This window comes from Anoplopoma fimbria, chromosome 14 (genome assembly GCF_027596085.1).
Source record: "Anoplopoma fimbria isolate UVic2021 breed Golden Eagle Sablefish chromosome 14, Afim_UVic_2022, whole genome shotgun sequence".
NCBI lineage: Eukaryota > Metazoa > Chordata > Actinopteri > Perciformes > Anoplopomatidae > Anoplopoma > Anoplopoma fimbria.
Genome location: NC_072462.1, coordinates 6,383,186 through 6,404,412, shown reverse-complemented (window position 1 = coordinate 6,404,412; position 21,227 = coordinate 6,383,186). Strand labels below are relative to the sequence as shown.

At 40.9% G+C, this 21,227-nt stretch overlaps 3 protein-coding genes across 7 annotated transcripts in view; 2 read left to right on the top strand and 1 right to left on the bottom strand.

Annotated features, from left to right (window-relative positions):
* Positions 1–3,416: 3,416 nt before the first annotated feature.
* Positions 3,417–4,905, top strand: dnlz (DNL-type zinc finger). The gene is made up of 3 exons (XM_054613001.1): positions 3,417–3,784; positions 3,911–4,050; positions 4,671–4,905. The coding sequence occupies exons 1-3, from the start codon at positions 3,476–3,478 to the stop codon at positions 4,822–4,824; spliced, it is 603 nt and encodes a 200-aa protein (XP_054468976.1). The 5' UTR covers positions 3,417–3,475; the 3' UTR covers positions 4,825–4,905.
* A 590-nt stretch (positions 4,906–5,495) lies between these two features.
* On the top strand, positions 5,496–8,901 carry uck1 (uridine-cytidine kinase 1). The gene is made up of 7 exons (XM_054613000.1): positions 5,496–5,677; positions 5,923–6,082; positions 7,320–7,416; positions 7,534–7,676; positions 7,748–7,842; positions 7,932–7,980; positions 8,072–8,901. Exons 1-7 carry the CDS (start codon positions 5,588–5,590, stop codon positions 8,263–8,265), a joined length of 828 nt encoding a protein of 275 aa, XP_054468975.1. The 5' UTR covers positions 5,496–5,587; the 3' UTR covers positions 8,266–8,901.
* An 84-nt stretch (positions 8,902–8,985) lies between these two features.
* Positions 8,986–21,227, bottom strand: part of rapgef1b (Rap guanine nucleotide exchange factor (GEF) 1b) — a 42,962-nt gene continuing 30,720 nt past the window's right edge. For 4 of the 5 annotated variants that reach the window (XM_054612993.1, XM_054612996.1, XM_054612994.1 and 1 more), the window contains exons 11-24: positions 17,344–17,436; positions 16,284–16,369; positions 15,367–15,472; positions 14,526–14,601; positions 14,038–14,122; positions 13,146–13,238; positions 12,133–12,318; positions 11,451–11,535; positions 11,248–11,342; positions 11,058–11,136; positions 10,871–10,972; positions 10,638–10,735; positions 10,421–10,549; positions 8,986–10,159 (exon numbers count right to left, since the gene is read on the bottom strand). In XM_054612993.1, coding sequence (XP_054468968.1) covers positions 10,009–10,159; positions 10,421–10,549; positions 10,638–10,735; positions 10,871–10,972; positions 11,058–11,136; positions 11,248–11,342; positions 11,451–11,535; positions 12,133–12,318; positions 13,146–13,238; positions 14,038–14,122; positions 14,526–14,601; positions 15,367–15,472; positions 16,284–16,369; positions 17,344–17,436 — 1,464 coding nt within the window. In that variant the 3' untranslated portion in view covers positions 8,986–10,008. The remainder of the gene's footprint in view (positions 10,160–10,420; positions 10,550–10,637; positions 10,736–10,870; positions 10,973–11,057; positions 11,137–11,247; positions 11,343–11,450; positions 11,536–12,132; positions 12,319–13,145; positions 13,239–14,037; positions 14,123–14,525; positions 14,602–15,366; positions 15,473–16,283; positions 16,370–17,343; positions 17,437–21,227) is intronic. The other variant, XM_054612997.1, reaches the window with a different exon arrangement.

Genomic DNA, 21,227 nt, shown 5'->3' with positions numbered 1-21,227 from the left:
TTTTGACATATTTGGGATGGTTGTTTGAATATTAGGTGCAAATCATGTGTTTATAATCCAATTAGTAATATTAGATGTCTGTTTACAGTGTTTTCTTTTAATGTATTCCTTTTTATGGTGATGTGGGGGTTGTTTTATTTAGATATTGTATTAAATGTTTTAGCTCAGTTTTATTTAATGATCAGTGGTGAGAGAAGTCCTCAGTTGCTTTATCATTACTTAAGTAAAAGTAGATATACCACAGTCTAAAGATAAAGTTACTCAAATAGGCTAAAAGTCTTGAATTCCTTCCTGCACTGTAATATCATTTATCAATGTTATGTTTTTTATATTTTTCAATTGTGCCAATAAACTAAACTAAACTAAACTAAACTAAATTAAACTAACCTAATTGTTTGAATATTAGGTGCAAATCATGTGTTTATAATCCAATTAGTAATATTAGATATACCAAAGTCTAAAAACAACGTTACTCAAATAGGCTAAAAGTCTTGAATTCCTTCCTGCACTGTAATATCATTTATCAATGTTATGTTTTTTATATTTTTCAATTGTGCCAATAAACTCAACTAAACTAATTGTTTGAATATTACGTGCAAATCATGTGTTTATAATCCAATTAGTAATATTAGATGTCTGTTTACAGTGTTTTCTTTTAATGTATTCCTTTTTATGGTGATTTATTTAGATATTGTATTAAATGTTTTAGCTCAGTTTTATTTAATGATCAGATCCTTTATTGTTACTTAAGTAATATTAGATATACCATAGTCTAAAAACAACGTTACTCAAATAGGCTAAAAGTCTTGAATTCCTTCCTGCACTGTAATATCATTTATCAATGTTATGTTTTTTATATTTTTCAATTGTGCAAATAAACTAAACTAAACTAAACTAACCTAATTGTTTGAATATTACGTGCAAATCATGTGTTTATAATCCAATTAGTAATATACGATATCTGTTTACAGTGTTTTCTTTAAATGTTTTCCTTTTATGGTGATGTGGGGGTTGTTTTATTTAGATATTGTATTAAATGTTGTAGCTTAACTTTATGTAATGATCAGTGGTGAGAGAAGTCCTCAGATCCTTTATCATTACTTAAATACAGTAAAAGTAGATATACCACAGTCTAAAGGTAACGATACTCAAGTAGGCTAAATGTCTTGAATTCAACATGTAACTTCAGTAAAAGTACAGGAGTATAATACACTTAAAGTATCAAAAGTAAGAGTACTGGCTCCATTCCCAATCTTATATTATTATAAAATGTTATGCTATTCTTTTTTAATCACTAACAAATACATTTAAGAGCATTTAAATGTTGTAATTCGTCAATGTGGAGCCCCTTTGAGGTACTTTGTATTCTACCTAGATACGCTGTATGGTACTATTAGAAATATATGATGTGTTTTTTAATGTCATTAGTAACTAGTAACTATAAGTGTCAATAAATGTAAATGAGTAAAAAGTATTTCTAGTACTAGTTTAAAGTGGCATAAAATGCAAATATTCAAGTAAAGAGCAAGTATGTCAAAATTGTACAGTACTTGAGTAAATGTACTTTGTGACATTCGACCACTGGCAGTGCTTATACAGTTACACCAGATAAATGGTATATTGCAATTCCATAAACTGCTGTACTTTAAAGGTCTATAAGAGTATATTTAAAATATTTTAATGTGATGTAGTATTGACTTTAAAGTGGCCATTGAAGTTGGCTTCAAGTTAGAGCTTTTAAATAAGGAATTCATTGTTACTATAACATTGTGCAGAATATCAGATCGACTAAGCATGTGATGGGATATTAAACAAGCAGCATATTGGGATTATGTGTTTTAAGGTCATGGCATTTGTTATTATGTTCTTGAAAATGAAAGATAATATTTTTTCTGTCCTGGCTTATCTTAAATCATAAATGTATGTTTCATCCTGACATCCCTTATTGTAAGGACTATTTTCCAATCAGTAACAGAAGAATACAACAGACAAAACTGTATGTGGACTCAACATAAAGGCCTCCCAGTGTGTCTGCACTGGGAGGCCTCCTAATTTCAGACTGACTGCAGATCCACCTAAACAAGCTCAGCCCACCCTTCAGAGCAAGATTAAGCAACACACCCTTCAGTCACCACCAGCTCACTTAATTTGTCATTTGTGCTGATTTCCATTCAATTCAGTTGCGCACCCCTGCAGCAGCCTTGGCCTCAGCCAGTTGGTGAAGGTTGTTTTGTTATGCATAACCTGCCCTACTTCTCCCTTCCTCTCTAAAGCACTGGGAGACAATGAAGCGAGGAAAACAATATGTGCATAACTGAGTGAAATGACAATACTGCACAATGCTTCCCCAGACATATCTTTGGAAGGAAAATCTGAATCTGAGAGGTGTGATCAAATTCTTTATGCCACCCTCTGGTGGTTGTGTCAGAGAAATGCCTGGACTTCCCCACATGGACATGAATGTTGGTGTTTAAATATTAACTTGCAATTATTCTTTTGCAAGATTGCCTCCACACATACTGAGGAAGAACAGGTAGAAAACTATAGCAAATGAGCATAAACAAGACTTCACTATCCTCATTTGTACATAATTTGAGTATTTTATTAGCTGACATTGATACAGGATTAGCTGTTCTGTTTCCTCCTAGTCTTTGTATCACACCCAAAACCAGTCTATAAACTGTGGTCGCTATGCAAACTTTCCCCTTAGGCACATAAATAATCTTATCTTTTACTGATAAGAGAGAGTGGATGCAATAATTATGTCCATTGCTGAAGGATTTTGAAAGTGGAAACAAATCTATAACTGTGATTAAGAAAAAACAGAGTCTATATATTTTTTTGACATGGCTTAACTATACTTACCAGGATTGATGACTTTTTGTTGTTATGCCAAATGCCAAGTTTCTGGTTCAGATCCTGGCGACACTTTTTTCTTTCATATTCTCCATGCTGCCCTTTATCCTGTCCACACTTTTGCTTTCTTTTTCGTTGATCATATATTTGTATTTTAAAAAAGTAACAAATAACTGTCAGGCAATTGTGGTGAAGCACAAAGTACAAAATATCTGCCTGAATGTAGCATACAATGGGAATAGCCTTCTACATATTACCTCTAATTTGTAGGCTACTTAATTATAGTACTTGAGTTCATGTACTTTCAACAACTGAAAAAACTATTAGTAAATAATTAATTCACAGATTTTAATCAAAAAAGTATATTTAAAGCCTATATCATTCTGTCAAACAGAGCTCAGAATCTCTATCACATAACTCCTATCCATTTTTTTAAATTTGTCTGTTCAGCATGATATTACTTTTATGTAAATTCATTGTAATGACAATAAACGGATGTTGGAAGAACAATTTGTTAATAAAGTTTATTTTGAAAATGACAACATGTTCGACGTCATCACTCCGCGCCAAAGTACATGTTGATGAAATCGTGCCGCAGACAGCCTTTTAAACACATGTCATGTTGCTTTTACATACATTTTTCGGTAGAATGAGTCCGTCCGGTTCTATGAAGACGATGCTGACCGTCAGCCGGTCGGTTCGGTGCGTTCACAGCCGGTCGGTTCCGTCTGGACTGCTGTCCGGTGTCAGCTGTCGTCCTACCACAGCCAGATCGGGCTTTCCCTCCACACATGACGGGCTTAGTTTGAGTATTTTGTTACCTCCTCGTGTTAGCAGTTCTAGAGGATTCTCAACGTCACTGAGTACCAGAAGTGACGCAATTGGAAAGATCCAGTCCACACATTATCAGCTCGTGTACACATGCAAGGTACCAGTACCAGTGTTGGGACATCCACATTGTTTTGGCTGTCTTTGGTTTTTTTTGTGTGTGTTTTATTGTGACATGTTTCTGAGTCCTATATACCTGACATGCTGGCTGTATCACTTTCTGCAGGTTTGCTCTACCAGGACCACAGAGAAGATCTCCAAGCAGGCTTATCACAAAGGTGTTGTGATAGTGACATGTCCAGGATGTAAGAAGCACCACATCATTGCTGATAACCTCTGCTGGTTCTCTGACCTGGAAGGGAAGAGGTTGGTGCTGATTGGACTTCATAAACAGCAATATGTCATTGATTCATAACTACATTCAAAACAGAACCATTAAAAGTTATGTGCTTGCCCTGATGTTTTTTTGATAAGCGTTTCTTAAATTTGGTTTACTTAGAATGATGACAAAGATATGAACTGAGTGGGACACGTTGAAAGTTGAAAAATAAACTTGTTAATGCACTCTGGTAGACAAATTCTGTAATGGCGATTGTTTGTAGATTACCTCAAATATATCGGAATTTCTGGTCCACATTTTGTTGTTACTTATTAATGGCTGATGTATATTGTCAGTGTTTAACAAAGCAGCAAAATCTCTTTTTAAAAGATAATTTTAGTTGAGACAGGTGAGAAGTAGAGTAGAACATGCACTTTATCGACAGATCGCAAAATTTGGTTTGTGCAAAGTGTGCAAGATTACAGGTAAATGGAAATCACAGAATACTGGTTAAGTGGATAAACAACACCTCTGCAACCCTTTTTGCATATCTAAGAAGCACAACCAGTTCAAAATGCACTAGAGAAATTATGATTTTTGATTAACCAATAGTGCTCTGTACGGTATATTTTATGAATGACTAATGCTGTGTTCATTTTTACTTTAGAAACATTGAGGAAATCCTTGCTGCCAAAGGAGAGACTGTGAAGAGGATTGAAGGAAGTGCTGCTTTGGAGATACTGGTGGATGAATCCATCAAAGACAAGTCTCAACGCTGTGAAAACACGGAGAAATCAGACAGAGACCCAGGAAAACAATAATGCTGGGCCTACACTTTTTATGTATATTGTAAGATATTTAAATTGTAATATATAATAAACACGCATGTTTTGCTATTTGACTTGTTGTCATGGATTCTGAGTAATTAATAGGGAATTGTGTGAGACTAGTTGTTAATATCAGAGGATATATATCTTTAATCCCAGCTAACTGATTGCAAATGATACTCATAGAACCATTTAAAACTAGAACTATTTAAAACTAGAACCATTTAAAACTAAAACCATTTAAAACTAGAACCATTTAAAACTAGAACCATTTAAAACTAGAACTATTTAAAACTAGAACCATTTAACTATTTAAAACTAGAACTATTTAAAACTAGAACCATTTAAAACAAAAACCATTTAACTATTTAAAACTAGAACCATTTAAAACTAAAACCATTTAAAACTAGAACCATTTAAAACTAAAACCATTTAAAACTTAAAATTAGAACCATTTAAAACCAGAACCATTTAAAACTAGAACCAAAGGTATTCAGAAACATTAGATTGTAAACGTGTATTTCTGATAATGTATATATTTATACTTTAACACATTTAATTGTATCATTAAATTCAGTTCCGCTCCAAACTCTCCTGTCTCGACACTTTGGGCTTCGAGAGCGTCAGTTCTCGCGAGAACAGCGCGTTGTAACCCAGAGCGTCAGTTCTCGCGAGAACAGCGCGTTGTTATTGCTACAGATAGCCTAGCTAGCAGTCCGTCAAGCTACCTGGATATACGCAGTCTCTCTGGACCGCGATGGAGGCGCTCGGAGCCCTAGACGAGGCAAACAGGCCTCACCACCACCCTTTCCTTATAGGGGTCAGCGGAGGAACCGCCAGCGGGAAGGTCAGTCCGATATTTAGGCTAGAAGATCCCCCGACCCCGGAAATTAGCATCCCAAGTAGCTTAGCTTAGTCAGCTGATGCACAGGAACGCTGCATCCAGAAGGTCACTGTTAGTAAACACTGGTTTGCTTCCCCTACTGTTCCTTACGACCCCCTCCACCTAATGCATGTCAATGTGCTGGTTTAACCTTGTAAATAAAGCAGCAGGAGGAGGAGTCATGCATAACAATAAGTTTTGTGCTGCAGTCAACAGTTTGCGCCAAAATCATGGAGCTCCTGGGCCAGAACAAGGTGGACCACCGGCAGAGGCAGGTGGCTATCATCAGCCAGGACAGCTTCTACAGAGTCCTGACTACAGAGCAGAAGGCCAAGGCGCTGAAGGGCCAGTACAACTTTGATCACCCAGGTAGGCCCAGGTTTATACACATATACATACACATACACACACACACACACACACACACACACACACACACATATATATATATATATATACACACACACACACACACACACACACACACTTATGCAAGAGAGGTGCACTGATGTGTTAAGACTTTTCCAACCAACACCAATCCTATTATGGATTTATTTATGTTTAAACATTCTTATTAAATAGTTCTATCACATTTTATTTTAATGTACAGTACCAGTCAAAAGTTTGGACGCACCTTCTCATTCAATGTTTTTTCTTTATTTTTCTATATTGTAGATTATTATTATTGAAGACATCCAAACTATGAAGAAACACATATGGAATTATGTGGTAAACAAACAAATGCTCAACAAACCAGAATGTTTTATATTTTAGACTACTTTACTACTTTTGACTGGTACTGTATGTAAGCAAATAATGGCCATACAGATTTTAATTTTGTAGGCAAGTGAATACCTAGTTTTATAAATGAACACACTACTGCATATTTGATGTGTAAAATGCAATGTGCTAGTACTGAATTGCTTTATTTAAAAAAACAAAAACATACAGCACCAGTCAAAAGTTTGGACACACCTTCTCATTCAACTACTTTGAAGAATCTAAAATATAAAACATATTCTGGTTTGTTGAGCATTTGTTTGTTTACCACATAATTCCATATGTGTTTCTTCATAGTTTGGATGTCTTCAATATTAATCTACAATGTAGAAATAAAGAAAGAAAGAAAAACCATTGAATGAGAAGGTGCGTCCAAACTTTTGACTGGTACTGTATTTTGGACATTTTGTTATTTACCCTCAATTGTCTCCTGTGCTTTTCACATCATAAGTCACATGGCTTATAAAATACTGTACAAAAAAACCTTGCCACTTTTGTTAGCAGTAGGATGCACATCTGTTTTGAAATAATGTCACACCTGGAATTAGAGCAAGTAATCTGCAATCTTGGTTGTCAAACTGCAGTGACAAAGATATTTAACGACTATTCTACAGTTGTTCTTGACCGACTCTGCACTAACTATTTAGTTGTGATATGCCACTCTGCTGCAAATTATTGGTAATACTGGGGCTGTTGGTTATTTATGTGTATCTGAATAACTTCAAGAGTCTATTCTTGAGCATGTACTGTATGTGTACATTCAGTTTGTTTACATGCTGCATGCACTGCATTCAAATTTCTACTGTTTCTGTTTAATGTCCCGCAGAGGCGTTTGACACCGAGTTAATGTACAAAACCTTGAAGGACATCGTGGAGGGAAAGGTGGTTGAAGTTCCAACATATGACTTTGTGACCCATTCCAGGTAGGAAGGAAGTATTTCACATTGGTTCAGCCCTAAAGAGAAATCTTCTTTTTTGTTTTTAAACTAACAATTGTCATCAACATTGCCTCTGTATGAAGAATATGTGCATATTTCCAGGTTGGAGGAGAGGATCACAGTTTACCCAGCAGACGTGGTCCTCTTTGAGGGGATCCTGGTCTTCTACCCCCAGAAAGTGCGTGATATGTTTCACATGAAGCTATTTGTGGACACGGATTCAGACGTCAGACTGTCTCGCAGAGGTATTGAACTCTCCCTCACACACGTTATTCCAGATCTTGCCACAGTGTATAAATAATTCAACTTCCTGTAGTTCTGCGGGACATGACCAGAGGGAGAGACCTGGAGCAGATTCTCACGCAGTACACAACATTTGTCAAGCCTGCTTTTGAAGAGTTTTGTTTGCCTGTAAGTATGATGGTTATCACTCATTGTGTTCCTGTTTTCCAGTGTCCTACTCTGCAAACAAAATCTTAAGTAATTTGTTTCTCTCTCAGACAAAGAAGTATGTAGACGTCATCATTCCAAGGGGAGTTGACAATATGGGTAAGTGTTTTTTGTTTTTTTTCCTATGTAAGATGCTTTTCTGCTAATTTCTCCAGCATGAATGCTTGACAAATCCTCTGTCTCTCCCCAGTGGCCATCAACCTCATCGTACAGCACATCCAAGACATACTGAACGGTGACATCTGCAAGTGGCAGCGTGCGTCCACATATGGCCATGCACGCGGCTTCAAACGGGCCATTTCTGAGCCGGGCGACCTGCAGAACGGAGCCGCAAATCCTTCAGGGAAGAGGATCCTGCTGGAGCCGAGTTGTCGGCCTCATTAAGACTGTTTGGATGCGATGGTGGACCGATGTGTCGAGACTGTGAATAGGAGCTTTGCGTTGGGATCGCTGGGACTGATTTGTGTGGGATGAGTCAGTTACTCTGATGCCGGTCTCACCTTCTGCATCAGTTTTTTTTCATGAAGTATCCACAATCCCACTGTGCAGACATTCAGTGCTGCAACCTCTTCATAATTTCACTGTAATTATCAATTCATAAGCTATATAATAGAATTCTTGTCACATGTAAAAAGTCTTCCAAGATAGTGTTTGGCTTTTCAGCTTTGACTGTGGTCAGATGAGCGGTTACTGAGATGTATGGTAATGTTTTGAAGGTAGGAAGCTTTATTTAAATGTTTAATTTCAGACAATTTTGCACTTTGAGCTTATATTTATACCTGCTTTTTTTTGTTTCTTTCAGATTATATTTAAAATATAATCGCACTAACCTGTTATCTTGCTGCTTTCCTCATTTTGTTTTAATTTATTTCAATCTAAATCTAGGCCAGGTGGCTGTGTGGTGTAGCGGTGTCACACTTTGATTGTTAATTAGTGCTTCCTTTTAATACACGTCTTCATTTTTTTTTTAAAGTTAATTTTCCACTGACGATTCTGTACTATAATAAATGGAAAAGTGTACGTCCTATCTGAGTTTTGACGATGACAATTAAGCTTCTGACCAACACAAAGTGTATAGAAACAGAGCTGTTTGTTTTATTGGAGTTTGAGAGCACAGTGTGATGTGTTGGTTTTGACCAATATCCCAAGAGGGGAGTCAAAATGATTTACTACAGCACATTTTGGAATGACAAACACACAAGTCACCGAGGACTTCAGTCACACACAAACACGCTTTCACACACCGACATGGCTGGGATGTGATTGTGATTGCCTGATGGTTCTCTACACTTGAGCACGGCACACAATTATTCAGTATGACATACATAGATCACAGCATCTTTAGTAATTTATCTTTTTGTGTTTTTGCTTTGCTTTTTTTAGTGCACACACACACACACACACATGTATGGCACTTTGGGAGAAGCTAAGCTCTTCTCATAAGCATAAACATCCTTTTTAAGAACAAAAGGAGCACTGTATATAATACATTTCATAACCATACATGATTCTTACACAAAATGTTTCAAAACAAACTCATCGGTTCCAGTCTCTTATGTTCATCCTTTCTTCTCGAGTACAAACCCCCTCACCCCCTCATCTGGTTTCAGGGGGCGGGTCTGCTCTTGTGGTTCTGCTGTTTGAGGGGAAGTCATGAGTCAAGGAGACCAACAAATGGCACATACATAAAAGGAAGAGGAAGGAGCAACTTGGAAAGTAATGGACCATTCAGCTCAAATCTCACACACGCAACAGCTCCACTCTAAAACAGAGAGCCCAGGGAGCAGACTTTGGTTATTTCCGTAGCGTCTCCCTGTCCGCTCTGTGTGATTCCTCACTCATCCTTTGGGGCCGGGCTTCCCTCTCGTTTTTCACCGTAGCCACCGAATCTCTACCCGTCTAAACGCCGGAGCCGCAGTAATCCCAAATATAATCTCCCAGAGCAGCAGAGCTCTTTGTAAACCTCAGCCACGCTTCAGTTGTCTGTAGTTTGTTCTGCATCCCCCACAACGAGTCTTCCATTAGCTCCAGCGGATAGCTTCCATTCGTCTTTCTCTCAGTCTGTAGTAAAGTGGAGTTAGTGTCATGAAGCACAGTTGGAGGTCAGTCTCGGAGGCCCACGGGGCCCTAGGTCTTCTCCTCGCGTTCCGTCTTGCGCCTGGTGATGTTCCTGGGCTTGATCTTTAGCGACAGCTCCCACAGGGCCTCCTCCGCCAGGTGGTCACTGAAGTCGTTGAAGAAACAGACGATGTCTTCGTTGCGCTTCAGCTCATAGTGCCTGTGATGAGAAGAGGTGGAGGCTTTGATTAATGCAGTAATTCATTAGGGAGAAAGCAAACAGCCCATGTGGAGATGGCAGCGATGCTTTATGATATTAACATTAAATGAAAAACAAAGTAGGCATCCATTGTACTTCCTGCCAGCGGCATTGAAATGATGACATTTATTACTGTGATTGATGTTAACAAAGCTTTCTAATGATGTATCAAGAGTACGTGCATCTTTTCATCATAATGTAAACTCATCCCAGTGGACTTACACTTGCTGGAAGCGCCGCATGCTGTCCAGGATGTTGAACTGCTGCCAGCGTTTGGAGAAGTTGACCTTCCCCTCAATGAGGTCAGGGTTCCCCAGGTGGACGAAGGTCAAGTCCTGCAGAATGAGGCCCCTGGAAGAACGAGGAGTCATGTCAAGTTGTTGCTCTCAGCTAAAAAAAATAAAATAAACCATCTGTACGAGTTCAAACGTTCACTTACAGGTACGGGATGCATGGAGGCTCCACCTCAGCCAGAGCAGCTCTGTAGGCTCTGAAGGACGAAGAGCTGTCAATCAACGTACAATATTCCTCCAATCCCTGAGAAGAGAATAAGGTGCGACGTGAGAGAAAAGTACGAAACACAATACTGTAACCAGTGAGAGTAGATGTGTATATTCAGAGACTACAACATCTTTCACATCTCTTAATATGATAACCTCATAAACCTCTCACCTCTGAGGTCTGTTTCTGCCACTCCAATCTCCTGATGGGGGCGGAGTCCAGAGCGGATAGTATTGCCAGGTAGGAGTTGAAATTATTCAACTTTCTTAAGTGCTGTAATAAGAGATTTGAATAGATAGTTACAGCATTAAACAAAAAGGAAATGAACACAACAATTATGATATTCAAGACGACCTACCTTCATTATCTTTATGAACTTGAGAAGCAGCTTCTCTCTGTCTTGAGCTTTCTCCTGCTGAATTATCAAAGATCGGACCCTATAGGGCAAAGAGAAACAAACAGGGTGGTGTCATCAAGATGGTATAAAAGGGAACACCAATGGCAGAGAGCGAGATGGTGAAGACATGAAGTGTGTGTGTTGGTCTTACCAATAGCTCATGTTGTTAAAGTGCTCTGTGAACTGAGTCAGGTTCGGACTCTTCTCCTCATTCTGCTCCTTGGCCCAGAGCAGCACCTCGGGAATCTGAAGCAGAACAGGAAAGAGTTAAGAGTTTGGGCTGTTTCCAGTGGAGCCCAAAACACAATGAATGTCAACATACCGGGGAGGATTGACACAAAGGAGCCACCGTACCTCAATTTTATAGAAGAGCTCAGCATCAAGAAGAGTGAGCTGATCCGCGATCTCGTGACTGCGGAAGTCATGGAGAGTTCCAGGCCTGTGAGGACACAGAAATGATTAGGTGATGTCTTTAAATAAGTCTTTTAGGATGATTCCTTTAGAGCAGTCAAATGTTTTGACAGGAAAATCTGGTCTTGTTGTAAAATGAAAATGATCCTAAGAGTTTAAATCTCATCTGGTGATGAAAACGAACTAATCAATTCAACTTTTAACTGAATTAGCTAAAGTTATCCATAAATATTAAGAGATGGAAGAGATTTGAGAATGTACGTTGATGCTTTTAGGCCGCATCAACAACGATGGTGGAAGTTTAATGCATCCCACACTGTGCATGACGGGTCTAATAAAACCTCAGTGTCAGGCTATACCCTTGTCAATGTCAAATTGAGGATGTCAAATTGAGATGAAAGACTGTATTTGGAAAAGTGGTTGTAGTGTTGTATTCATGGTCATTTGTATTTCTCTTACATTTGCACTGCAAAGTCATGTGACTGATCGAATGCCATCGTTTTGGGGGAAAAGTGTACAAGAGAAGAGTTGTATCAATTGGGTAAGAGTCACGTTACATTACACCTACTATCTACACATGCAACACCAGTCTCAGAGAAAAGGCGACCCTTGACCCCCACAGTACCTCGCAGAGACCCCTCGGGCAGCGAGTGGCTTGAGGGAGTTAGTGTAGCGCAGCAGCTTCCTCTGCTCCACCTTATCCAGGATGTTCTTGCGGAGCACGCGGGCGAGGCTGAGCTCGCCGTTGCACACCAGCGTGAACACCAGGTCCATCAGCTGTTTCAAGATGTCCTCCGTCAGCTCCACCAAGCTGGAGGAAGGAAGAAGATTTGAAGGGAATGTTTATATATTTGCGATGGGGTAAAGAGAAGGAAAGAAGAAGAGTGATTCAACTTGTTATTGATGATCAGACGTTTGGTTTATGACCATAACACATCAATTAGAGGGAGATTTGGAACAAAAATAGAGGGATATGAGGATGCTGTTGCAGAAATAGGGACATATTTGTCTGGTTATAGCTGTCGGCAGAACAATAAAGTACATTTCTTAGGATGACTGGATTCAAATAAACATTTTATAAGGCTGCCATTCATTATTAGTAAGGTAATATGACTGAAGAATTACTTTTATCGTTATATCCCAGCCTCAAATCAATTATGTATGAGCTGACTCGACGCCTACAGGTGTCAACAACAGCAGCTCTTAGCAGACATATTTGTAGCCCAAAGCAATAAATACTAACAACAGGTCGCTCTGATCTATGAGTTGCGAGCAGTTTGATTTAAGAGTGTGTTCCCTTCTCATATGGTTTAATTTGAATAGTTTTTCTAGACCTATAGAGGTAATAAGATCAAGTTTTTAACAATAAATCAGAAAAATAAGCACAATTTGTTAAGCAGGAATATGTTTTTTTGTATCTTACCAAAAAAAAACCTCTAAAAGCAAAAATAATGGCATAAACAATCCTATTCAAAGCACTAGCAATACCCATGCTTCTAAACTTACACATGCTTTCATTCATTAATGATGATAAATTCACGGAGAGACCAAGTTTCCTCTCAATATACTTCGAGACGTATTTTCCTGAGGAGGTGCACCACACACTGAAAAGGTTCTTCCCCCAGATGTTCTACTCACCACAGCTCATCGACCACACGGACCAGCACGAAGAATGTGTTCTTGCTGACTCGTTTCTTGAAGGTGTCCGGACTGTGGCAGAACCTAGTGTATGTGCTCAGGGGTCAAGGACAACAACGAACAATACTACACGTGGAAGACAAAATACAGAAACACATTTAGCTTATAGCTCTGGCACATATATGATGCTGCATCAAGTGATGAGACAACAGGTGTGAAGTTTTGCTCTTTTGAAATGACGTGCATCCGTTCTACAAATCAATAACTATGTTGGTTTATTTTTTTTAATTTAAAACACATTTCAATATTAGGGTATAAAATAGATGCCAATTTAGAGAACAGTGGGCATGGCACAAAAGCTGTGGTTACTTTTCAGCAATGTAGTTATCATTCAGCCTTATTGTATGAAAACAAACGTTATCACATAGAAATCACTGTCAGATCCATGGAGGAATAAAAGTCTACAGATGTGCTAGCTGCTCTGTCAGCTAGCGGCTAGCTAAAAAACAGTGACACAGCATTACAGGTGGAAGTTTGCTACCAAAGAGGCAGCATTTTAGATCATTGCAGGTAAAATCAGGTAGGGACAAGTTCATGATGCTGTGCTCTGATTAGGTGGCATTAAGCAAAATGTACAATCACAACAAGCCCCAATAAATTCAGAAGTAAGTAATTTAAACTTGCGTATCCATCAGGAGAGGATTGCAGTTGCATTGGAGGTCTCCATCTATGAATGTTTGTAGCTGAAAGAGCTGAATATGAGCAAACAAGTATTTTTTGGGGGTAAATATGGATTTTTTTTAAAAATCACTCCACAAGAAAAAAACAGCCTTCATCCAACTAAACAGCGATTCAACTCAGAGTGACATGTTGAGTGATTTGCAAAGGATATCTGTAGTGTAGCTTCTTAATGAGGTCCTCGGGGGTTATGAAAGTCCTATACGTAGTCAGAAAGGCTTCACAGTACAAAACGAGATCTGTCAAGCAAATACAGAGGGGGGGGAAAAAAGCAAACATATTTCAATTGAAGTGCAACCAGAGCTCCCAATTAAACGAGCTGAAAACAGATCATCAAATGTGAAGGCTGCATACCCGAAATATATACTGACACATCGCCAATAACTCAACCAGACAGACACTGAGGCTGTTTAGAATGCTGCTCAGATGAGGAGATTAGAAAAGTAATAACACATCTGTCAAACTACAGAACCAAACTTTGCAAACTAAAAATAAATAAATCTGTCTTTGATTTTAAAATGATTACAGGTCTGTCAAGGAAGCAGAAGTTGTCCCAGTGACCCAGAAGCCCACTAACATACTGAGCTGAACATAACAAACACACGGGGGGTGTTTGAGTCCTAATGTTTTTCGGTACTGTACCTTTGCGGTCGGTTTCTGTAGCGTGGACTAATAGAATATCTCCTGATCCAGCACGAACGTCAGGGCCGTCGTCACTCTGGGAGAAATTAAAGAGAGCAAGCGAGGCGCAAAGAAATGGAGAAAAAACGAACGACAGACAGAGAGATGCAGGGAAAGAGATGGATGAGATTCAAAGCAGGAGAGGAAACGAGTGGTTAGAGCTGATGAGGAGTGATGTACTCTAGCCCAAAATGTAGCATGCACCTTTCCTTCTTCTTCCTGTTTTTTTCTCGTCTTGCTTGCTCTCCCCCCCCCCCACCCCCCACCCCTCTGATCAGCACCCACCCCTCCCTGTCCTGCACCAGCTCCTCTGATGACGAAGAAAAACTCAGACTTGTGTGTGTGATCAAAGCCCAGCCACTGCAATATGTCTTCTGTAACAGCTCTGAATGTCACCGCAGGCTATGAATCTTCCCTCCCACCATTTCTGACCCCTCAGCATCTCCTTTTGTGAATCATTGCTGCCCACATTGCCCCTAACCTTGCAGAGTGGAGCGTTTTCACACATCTGTCTGTCAGACTGCACCACACAGGACAAAGGAGGAGGAGGAGGAGGCGTAGGAGGAGGAGGGCGCTTTGTCAATTTTCAGCTCCGCAATTACAGACACTTAACAGCAGGGGGCAGCAATGGCTATCACTGGTGCATCTCAGGATCTGATTTCACATCTGAGTGACTCACAGTGACCTTTAGCCTGTGCTGGACTAACAGGATAAAATGTGCTTTGTATGCCGGTGCTGCACACTACTGTCACAGCACATTTCTAAAAACAGTACACAGCATCAGCGGTGGTGGGTGGCTTACTTCTTGTTTTAGTGTTATCCTGCTCATAATCTCCTTGTGATCTATGAGGGAGAGCTCGTCAACGTCCTCCTCATCACTCCCCGCTGACTCTGTCGACTTCTGCCTTCTAAAACAAAGAAATACACACACACACACACGTCATCAAAACGGTTATCAGCACAACACACCATACTGCATACAGGAGCTGAAATGTTGATACAGTCGTTTGTTTGAGCTTCTTAAATGTGCAGATTTGATGTTTTTCTGTGTCATGTTTATCAGTGCATATAATATCTTTGGATTTTAGACTGTTTATGAATGTATCATCTTGGGGTCTGTGAAATAATAGTGGGTATTTTCTTTAAATTTTACAACATTTTAGAGAAAAACTATGAATCAATTAAATGACATCATAAGCAGCAGCTTAATCGGTAAAATAATAATTAGTTGTGGCACTGCTACATACTCATTCTAAACTCATATTAAGTATGTAGTGTGACTGTAAACAGTCTGTCACTCCCAGAATGCAATGCACACGAGGAATGAAAAAGCTGCTATCAGCTGGAATTTTTCTTGCTATAGCATAAATGTGTGCTCTGTAAATCACTTCACACATGACAACATATCCTTTGAGAAAAAGAATCACAAACAAAATCATAAATAAATGTGTTGTTGAGTTTTGCACTCATTTGACATAATACATTCAAAAACGTTGACGGTATTTTTACGGAGAGGTAAGACTAAATGGGATTTCAGTTGGCCTTATGACCATCTGACCGTGCACTAAATGCATTACTTCTAGCATGTTGATTTCTTGTATAATAACTTCAGAAGCGTAACACTGTTAGTACAGTACATACTGTACACGTGTAGCATGTGGAACTGAAGTGGGACACAGCTTATGTCACCTATAGGAGCATAAACATGACGACCCTTACCTCTCCTTGTCCAAAGCCTCTTTGCTGTTGGTGGATGGCATCTGAGGGGCGGGGTCCTGAAGCACATCGTCAGCTGTGATTGTTTCCTAATCATGAGGGGAAAAGCAATAATCAACATGTGATCTGTTAGTTACATGGAACAACATTGATGAGTGGTTCCATGCAATGACAGACGGCTTGATATTGATGGGATCGTATGAACCACCAGTGCATGCAACACTGTTGGTGGAAGAGAGGAAGTATGCTTTGTACAAACGTCTATACCACTATGTTTTTAAAATAAAACAGTTATGTTGATGGTTAAAGTGAAACTTTTCTTCAGTATGAACAAGAAAAAACCCAGCGGATGAGACAAACCAGAGTGTAGAGCTCATTCACACTGAAACTCCACCACATGTAAAACCACAAATACAATCACACACCTACACAATGTTTGCTTTCGCTTACTGTACATGTGCTCACAACCCAAACATACCTTAAAAAAAAAAAAAAAAAACACCCTGAACGTACACGCTGGGGAACACAAGCGCACAGCCAACACACGCTGTAAAACATGCACAGGTGCACATAAGCATTTATGGGGAAATGTTATTGGAAAATTGAAAACCCCGGTGAACCGTGGAGAATCCCATTAGGAGCGGCGACATGTCAGGTGCTAGATCTGAACAAGGTTAAATGCTTGTTACAGTAAAAGTGCAGCCAGAGAGACAGCAGTCACCAACCAGGCAGTCAGAACAACATACAGACGGACAACTTATCCACAGACACCAACCACAGCACATAAGTCCCTCGCAGGCAAACTCATGAACCTGAAGTCATGCTCAGTCAGACTTGGCTACATTCACATTCCATTTCAGTGCCATCAGCTTCGAGGGATGAATCAATATGAGCAGGTTCACTGCTACACATGAATGCCGCGCGAGTGATGTCTGCCAGTCAAACAGGACCTCCTTTTTCTTCAAATGCCCCCTCGCCGCATTTCAAATTGATTCATATTCCCGAAGTGATGGGACGTGAAAAATGGAATTAGACCTTTCACCCGTGGCGGTCAGCTACTTACTCTGAGGGAGAGAGGCAGCTCCCCATTGGCCTGGCTGGACGAGTACAAGTTGACGTACTCCCCCTCCCCGCCCTCGTCGTTTGCGCTCTCGCTCTACGGGAAAAGAGGAGGGACACAAACCCAGGCGTGAGGTGGGTGTGCGGAGAGGGGCACAGGGTGTTGGGCTAACAGACGTCAAGGGTGAATGTGTGGCTCAAAGAGGGGAGAGAAGCGGCTAGCTGAGGTTTGGTTCGGTCGAGTGAGCGGTGTGTTTTACAAGCTTGGTAAGGTCGTGACCACTGGGTGGCGCTGGAGAGCATCATTTGTAAAAGGTAATTCTATTTACTGGCAAAAGGAACATGCAGTGCAACATGCTCGACTGGGATTCTTTTAAGGCCAATAATCAGACAGCAGACAGTTTGTGGGCAGTGATAATGACAACGAGATACAACTGAGTCACTGTATTATCATCTGAGCAACAACACTGAACACCAAACTGCTGTCGTCTAACACCAATCCGCCCAAAGGAAGGGGTCCAATATCCCAATGTATCACCCCGTCTTCGAGAGTTTGTTCATACAGAGTATTCTGCTTGTGCTTCAGACATCTATCCTCTGTAAGCTCACCGCTGAGGTGTGGAGAGAGTCAGTGAGAGACGACTCAGAAGGAAGACAGACAGCCACAGAGCCCACTGAGCCGGCGAGGGAACCGTTGGGCCCGCCCCCGCCGCCATCCAGAATGGTGGCATTGGTCAAGGAGGTGACCTGGTCCAAGCTCTGTTATTGGTGGAAAGAAGGAAAGCAGGAAAGAAAGAAAGAAAAAAGAATAATAATAAAATAAAGTCATAAAGAGGATTAGAAAAGGGGAAGAAAGAGCAGATAGAAAAGGAGGCTGAACAAAAGGAAGCAGTGTTCTCTAACACCTCCATTAAGCCTGGACTTTGAGAAGGATGTGCCTGAACATGACATAAATTGAACTGCACACACACACACACACACACACACACACACACACACACACACACACACACACACACACACACACACACACACACACACACACACACACACACACACACACACACACACACACACACACACACACACACCAAACTGGGACCAGTGTCAACAGACACATGGAAGATGGCAAGACATAATGGTTTAAACAATGGAAACACCATAGATATAGGTAGCATCACCTCTGAGAGTGAATATCTGTTAATGCAAGAGATGTCTTTACAATGTGCAAAAGTGTGTGTGTGTGTGTGTGTGTGTGTGTGTGTGTGTGTGTGTGTGTGTGTGTGTGTGTGTGTGTGTGTGTGTGTGTGTGTGTGTGTGTGTGTGTGTGTGTGTGTGTGTGTGGCCAGCTGAGGAGATGCCTGTCTGCAGTGGTGACCTGTTTTAACACGTTAAAAAAATATCAGCCCTTTCTTCAGCATACCAGCACGGAGCGGTGCGTACACAGATCACTGATAAACATCACACACACACACACACACACACACACACACACACACACACACACACACGCTCGGCTGACACTTACACACTGACACGTGCACGCATTCATGCACAGGCACGCAGGATCGGCAGGAAATCAAGGCAGCTCCCTCGCCTCTTTTTCATAACAGCCGTATTAAAAAAAAAAAAAAAAAAAAAAAAACACTGTCCGTTCTAACACACATGGGGGAGACACTTCGACAGTAAAATAAAATACGGGATATTTCTTTCCCTTTTCACTCAGCATATGCAAAGCATGCCTCGCCACGCCTAAAAAAAAACATCATGCCCCGAGGAGTTTAGGAATGCAAACATTCCACAGAAACAGACAGATGGGAGGTGTGGAAGTGTTTGGGACTGGGAGGAGGTTAGGGTGAAGGGGGAGACTACGCAGATAGGAGAATGTGTGTGGACAGCGACTGACTCTGGTGGATGAAAAAGGACGAGGAGGAGAGGAAAGAAGAGGAGCAGAAACAGCAGGAATGTGTTTTCCATCATGTCCATCTGGTGCTACATTCCACTGGAGATACCCTGAGGGAGATCCACACCATGCTCGCACACCATGGGGCCACCATGGGTCAAACCCCCCTCTCCCCCCCCCTCAAAACTCTGACCAAAGTCACTGTAAGACATAGCCAGGTCTGCTTTGGGGTCAGGGTCAGGCCAGAAGTAACTGGAACACAGCACTGATCAACCACAAGCTGACTCCTTAACAAGAACCTGTTGATGGTTGAAACATTCCAGTTGGACAAACAAAGGACTATGAGGTTCGTTTATAATCCCCAACAAAAGGCCCAACAGTCTCTTGTGATATTTGAATGGGCCGCTCCAGACGCACAACTCCCTGACTGTATCTCTGAGGGCAAACCGGAAAAGAAAAAAGAGGGAAAGGTTCAAATAATGACATGTCATGTGGAGGAATGCTGCAGTGCAACACACAAACTTGGCAAGCCAAAGGCAACAAATAACTGCACACACTCACAACACTGCAAAGCACACATTAATAACTTTATATTTAATACCTCAGCTAATTAAAAACACACACACACACAGCAAAACAACAAATTCACAAGGTCAAAAGAAATGCACACATGGATGGGTGGATGAACAAAATAAAGGAGCATCACACACCAGCAAAACCACCACCCTTGAAGGGTGACCCCATCAATAAGGGGCAGATAAACAGACTGCATCACATATGGAGCACACACACGGGTCACACCGCCCCTGGACCAGTCCAGGACCACACAGCACCCACACCAAAGCGGAGAAATGGAGGTGGAGCGATGGGGTTTAAAGTGGTGGTTGTGGTTAGGGGGGGGGGACGACGACTCACCGTGGGTGTGGTCAAAGAAGCCTGGCCAATCAGGTAGGAGTTAGAAACGGACATGCTGAGGCCCAGCCCAGAGCCCGCCTCCTCCATGGCCGCTACAGACGGCTGGAGGTGGCAGGAGAGAGAAGAGGAGGAGGAGGAAGAGGGGGAGGAAGAGTGGGAGGCCTGAGAAGGAAACAAAGAGGAAGGAACGAAGGTAGAAAAAAAAAAAAGATAGAAAAGAAATTGAGTGACAGTAATGGGGGTTAAGGAAGAAGGGAGAACAGGGAGTTACAGGAGAAAAAAAGAAAGAGGGGACAGTTGATTACACTAGTAAGCAAGACTGAATTAGAGCAGATTTAATCAAAGATCAGCAGCAGAGAAGTGAAGTGGTGAAAGCTGAAGAGGATTCTGGGAGTTTTGCTGAGAAGCATCAGCTTACAGAATGTGGAAGTAAATACTTAACAGACTAACGCTGTTGAAGTGCTCCTAAATATGGGTGTACTGCTATGTTTAAGTTCTAGAAACCCGTAATTACAAAAAGGTCATCTGATGTGTACAGGTTCCACACACTATATCGTCTACTGTGACAGTTGTTTACATTTTCTTTTAATATCCCCAGCTTTAAAGGCTTTCCAGAAACCAGGCCAACTCCAACACGTTCTAAACAGGGCCAATATGATCCGTTTGATTTTTAGTCACCCATTTCTTTATCCACGCTGCAGCTGAAATTACTTTCTTTTTTCTTTTTTTCTCAGCAAAGCCGTGTAAAGTCGCCAAAGCGTGTAGGGCCTGGAACACGGGTTTAGGGAGGAAGCAAACCGGCTTATTCTGCTGGGCCGCGAGCTCATCAAGTCCAAAACATGAGGCCAGATTAGGCCTTGCGGCGGGAGCAGAGACGAGTGCAGTTCGACTGTACGCTCGGACAAAAGGACGATAAAAATAAAAGCTCTAAATACACAGTTGTGGTGGCAGAGAGGGGACTATGGACAAAGAGAGGGAAGAAAGACTCTCGGAGGTGGCCTGGGTAGAATGCCACTCAGCCGCAAAGTCTATTTTCATTACTGGGGCTTTGGTACTGTACATCCAGCTAT

Coding starts and splice junctions, on each gene's coding strand:
- dnlz (XM_054613001.1), top strand. CDS start 3,476: ATGTTGCTTTTACATACATTTTTCGGTAGAATGAGTCCGTCCGGTTCT. Junction 3,785..3,910: donor AGCTCGTGTACACATGCAAG/GTACCAGTACCA, acceptor CACTTTCTGCAG/GTTTGCTCTACCAGGACCAC. Junction 4,051..4,670: donor TCTGACCTGGAAGGGAAGAG/GTTGGTGCTGAT, acceptor TTTTTACTTTAG/AAACATTGAGGAAATCCTTG.
- uck1 (XM_054613000.1), top strand. CDS start 5,588: ATGGAGGCGCTCGGAGCCCTAGACGAGGCAAACAGGCCTCACCACCAC. Junction 5,678..5,922: donor GAGGAACCGCCAGCGGGAAG/GTCAGTCCGATA, acceptor TTTGTGCTGCAG/TCAACAGTTTGCGCCAAAAT. Junction 7,417..7,533: donor GACTTTGTGACCCATTCCAG/GTAGGAAGGAAG, acceptor GCATATTTCCAG/GTTGGAGGAGAGGATCACAG.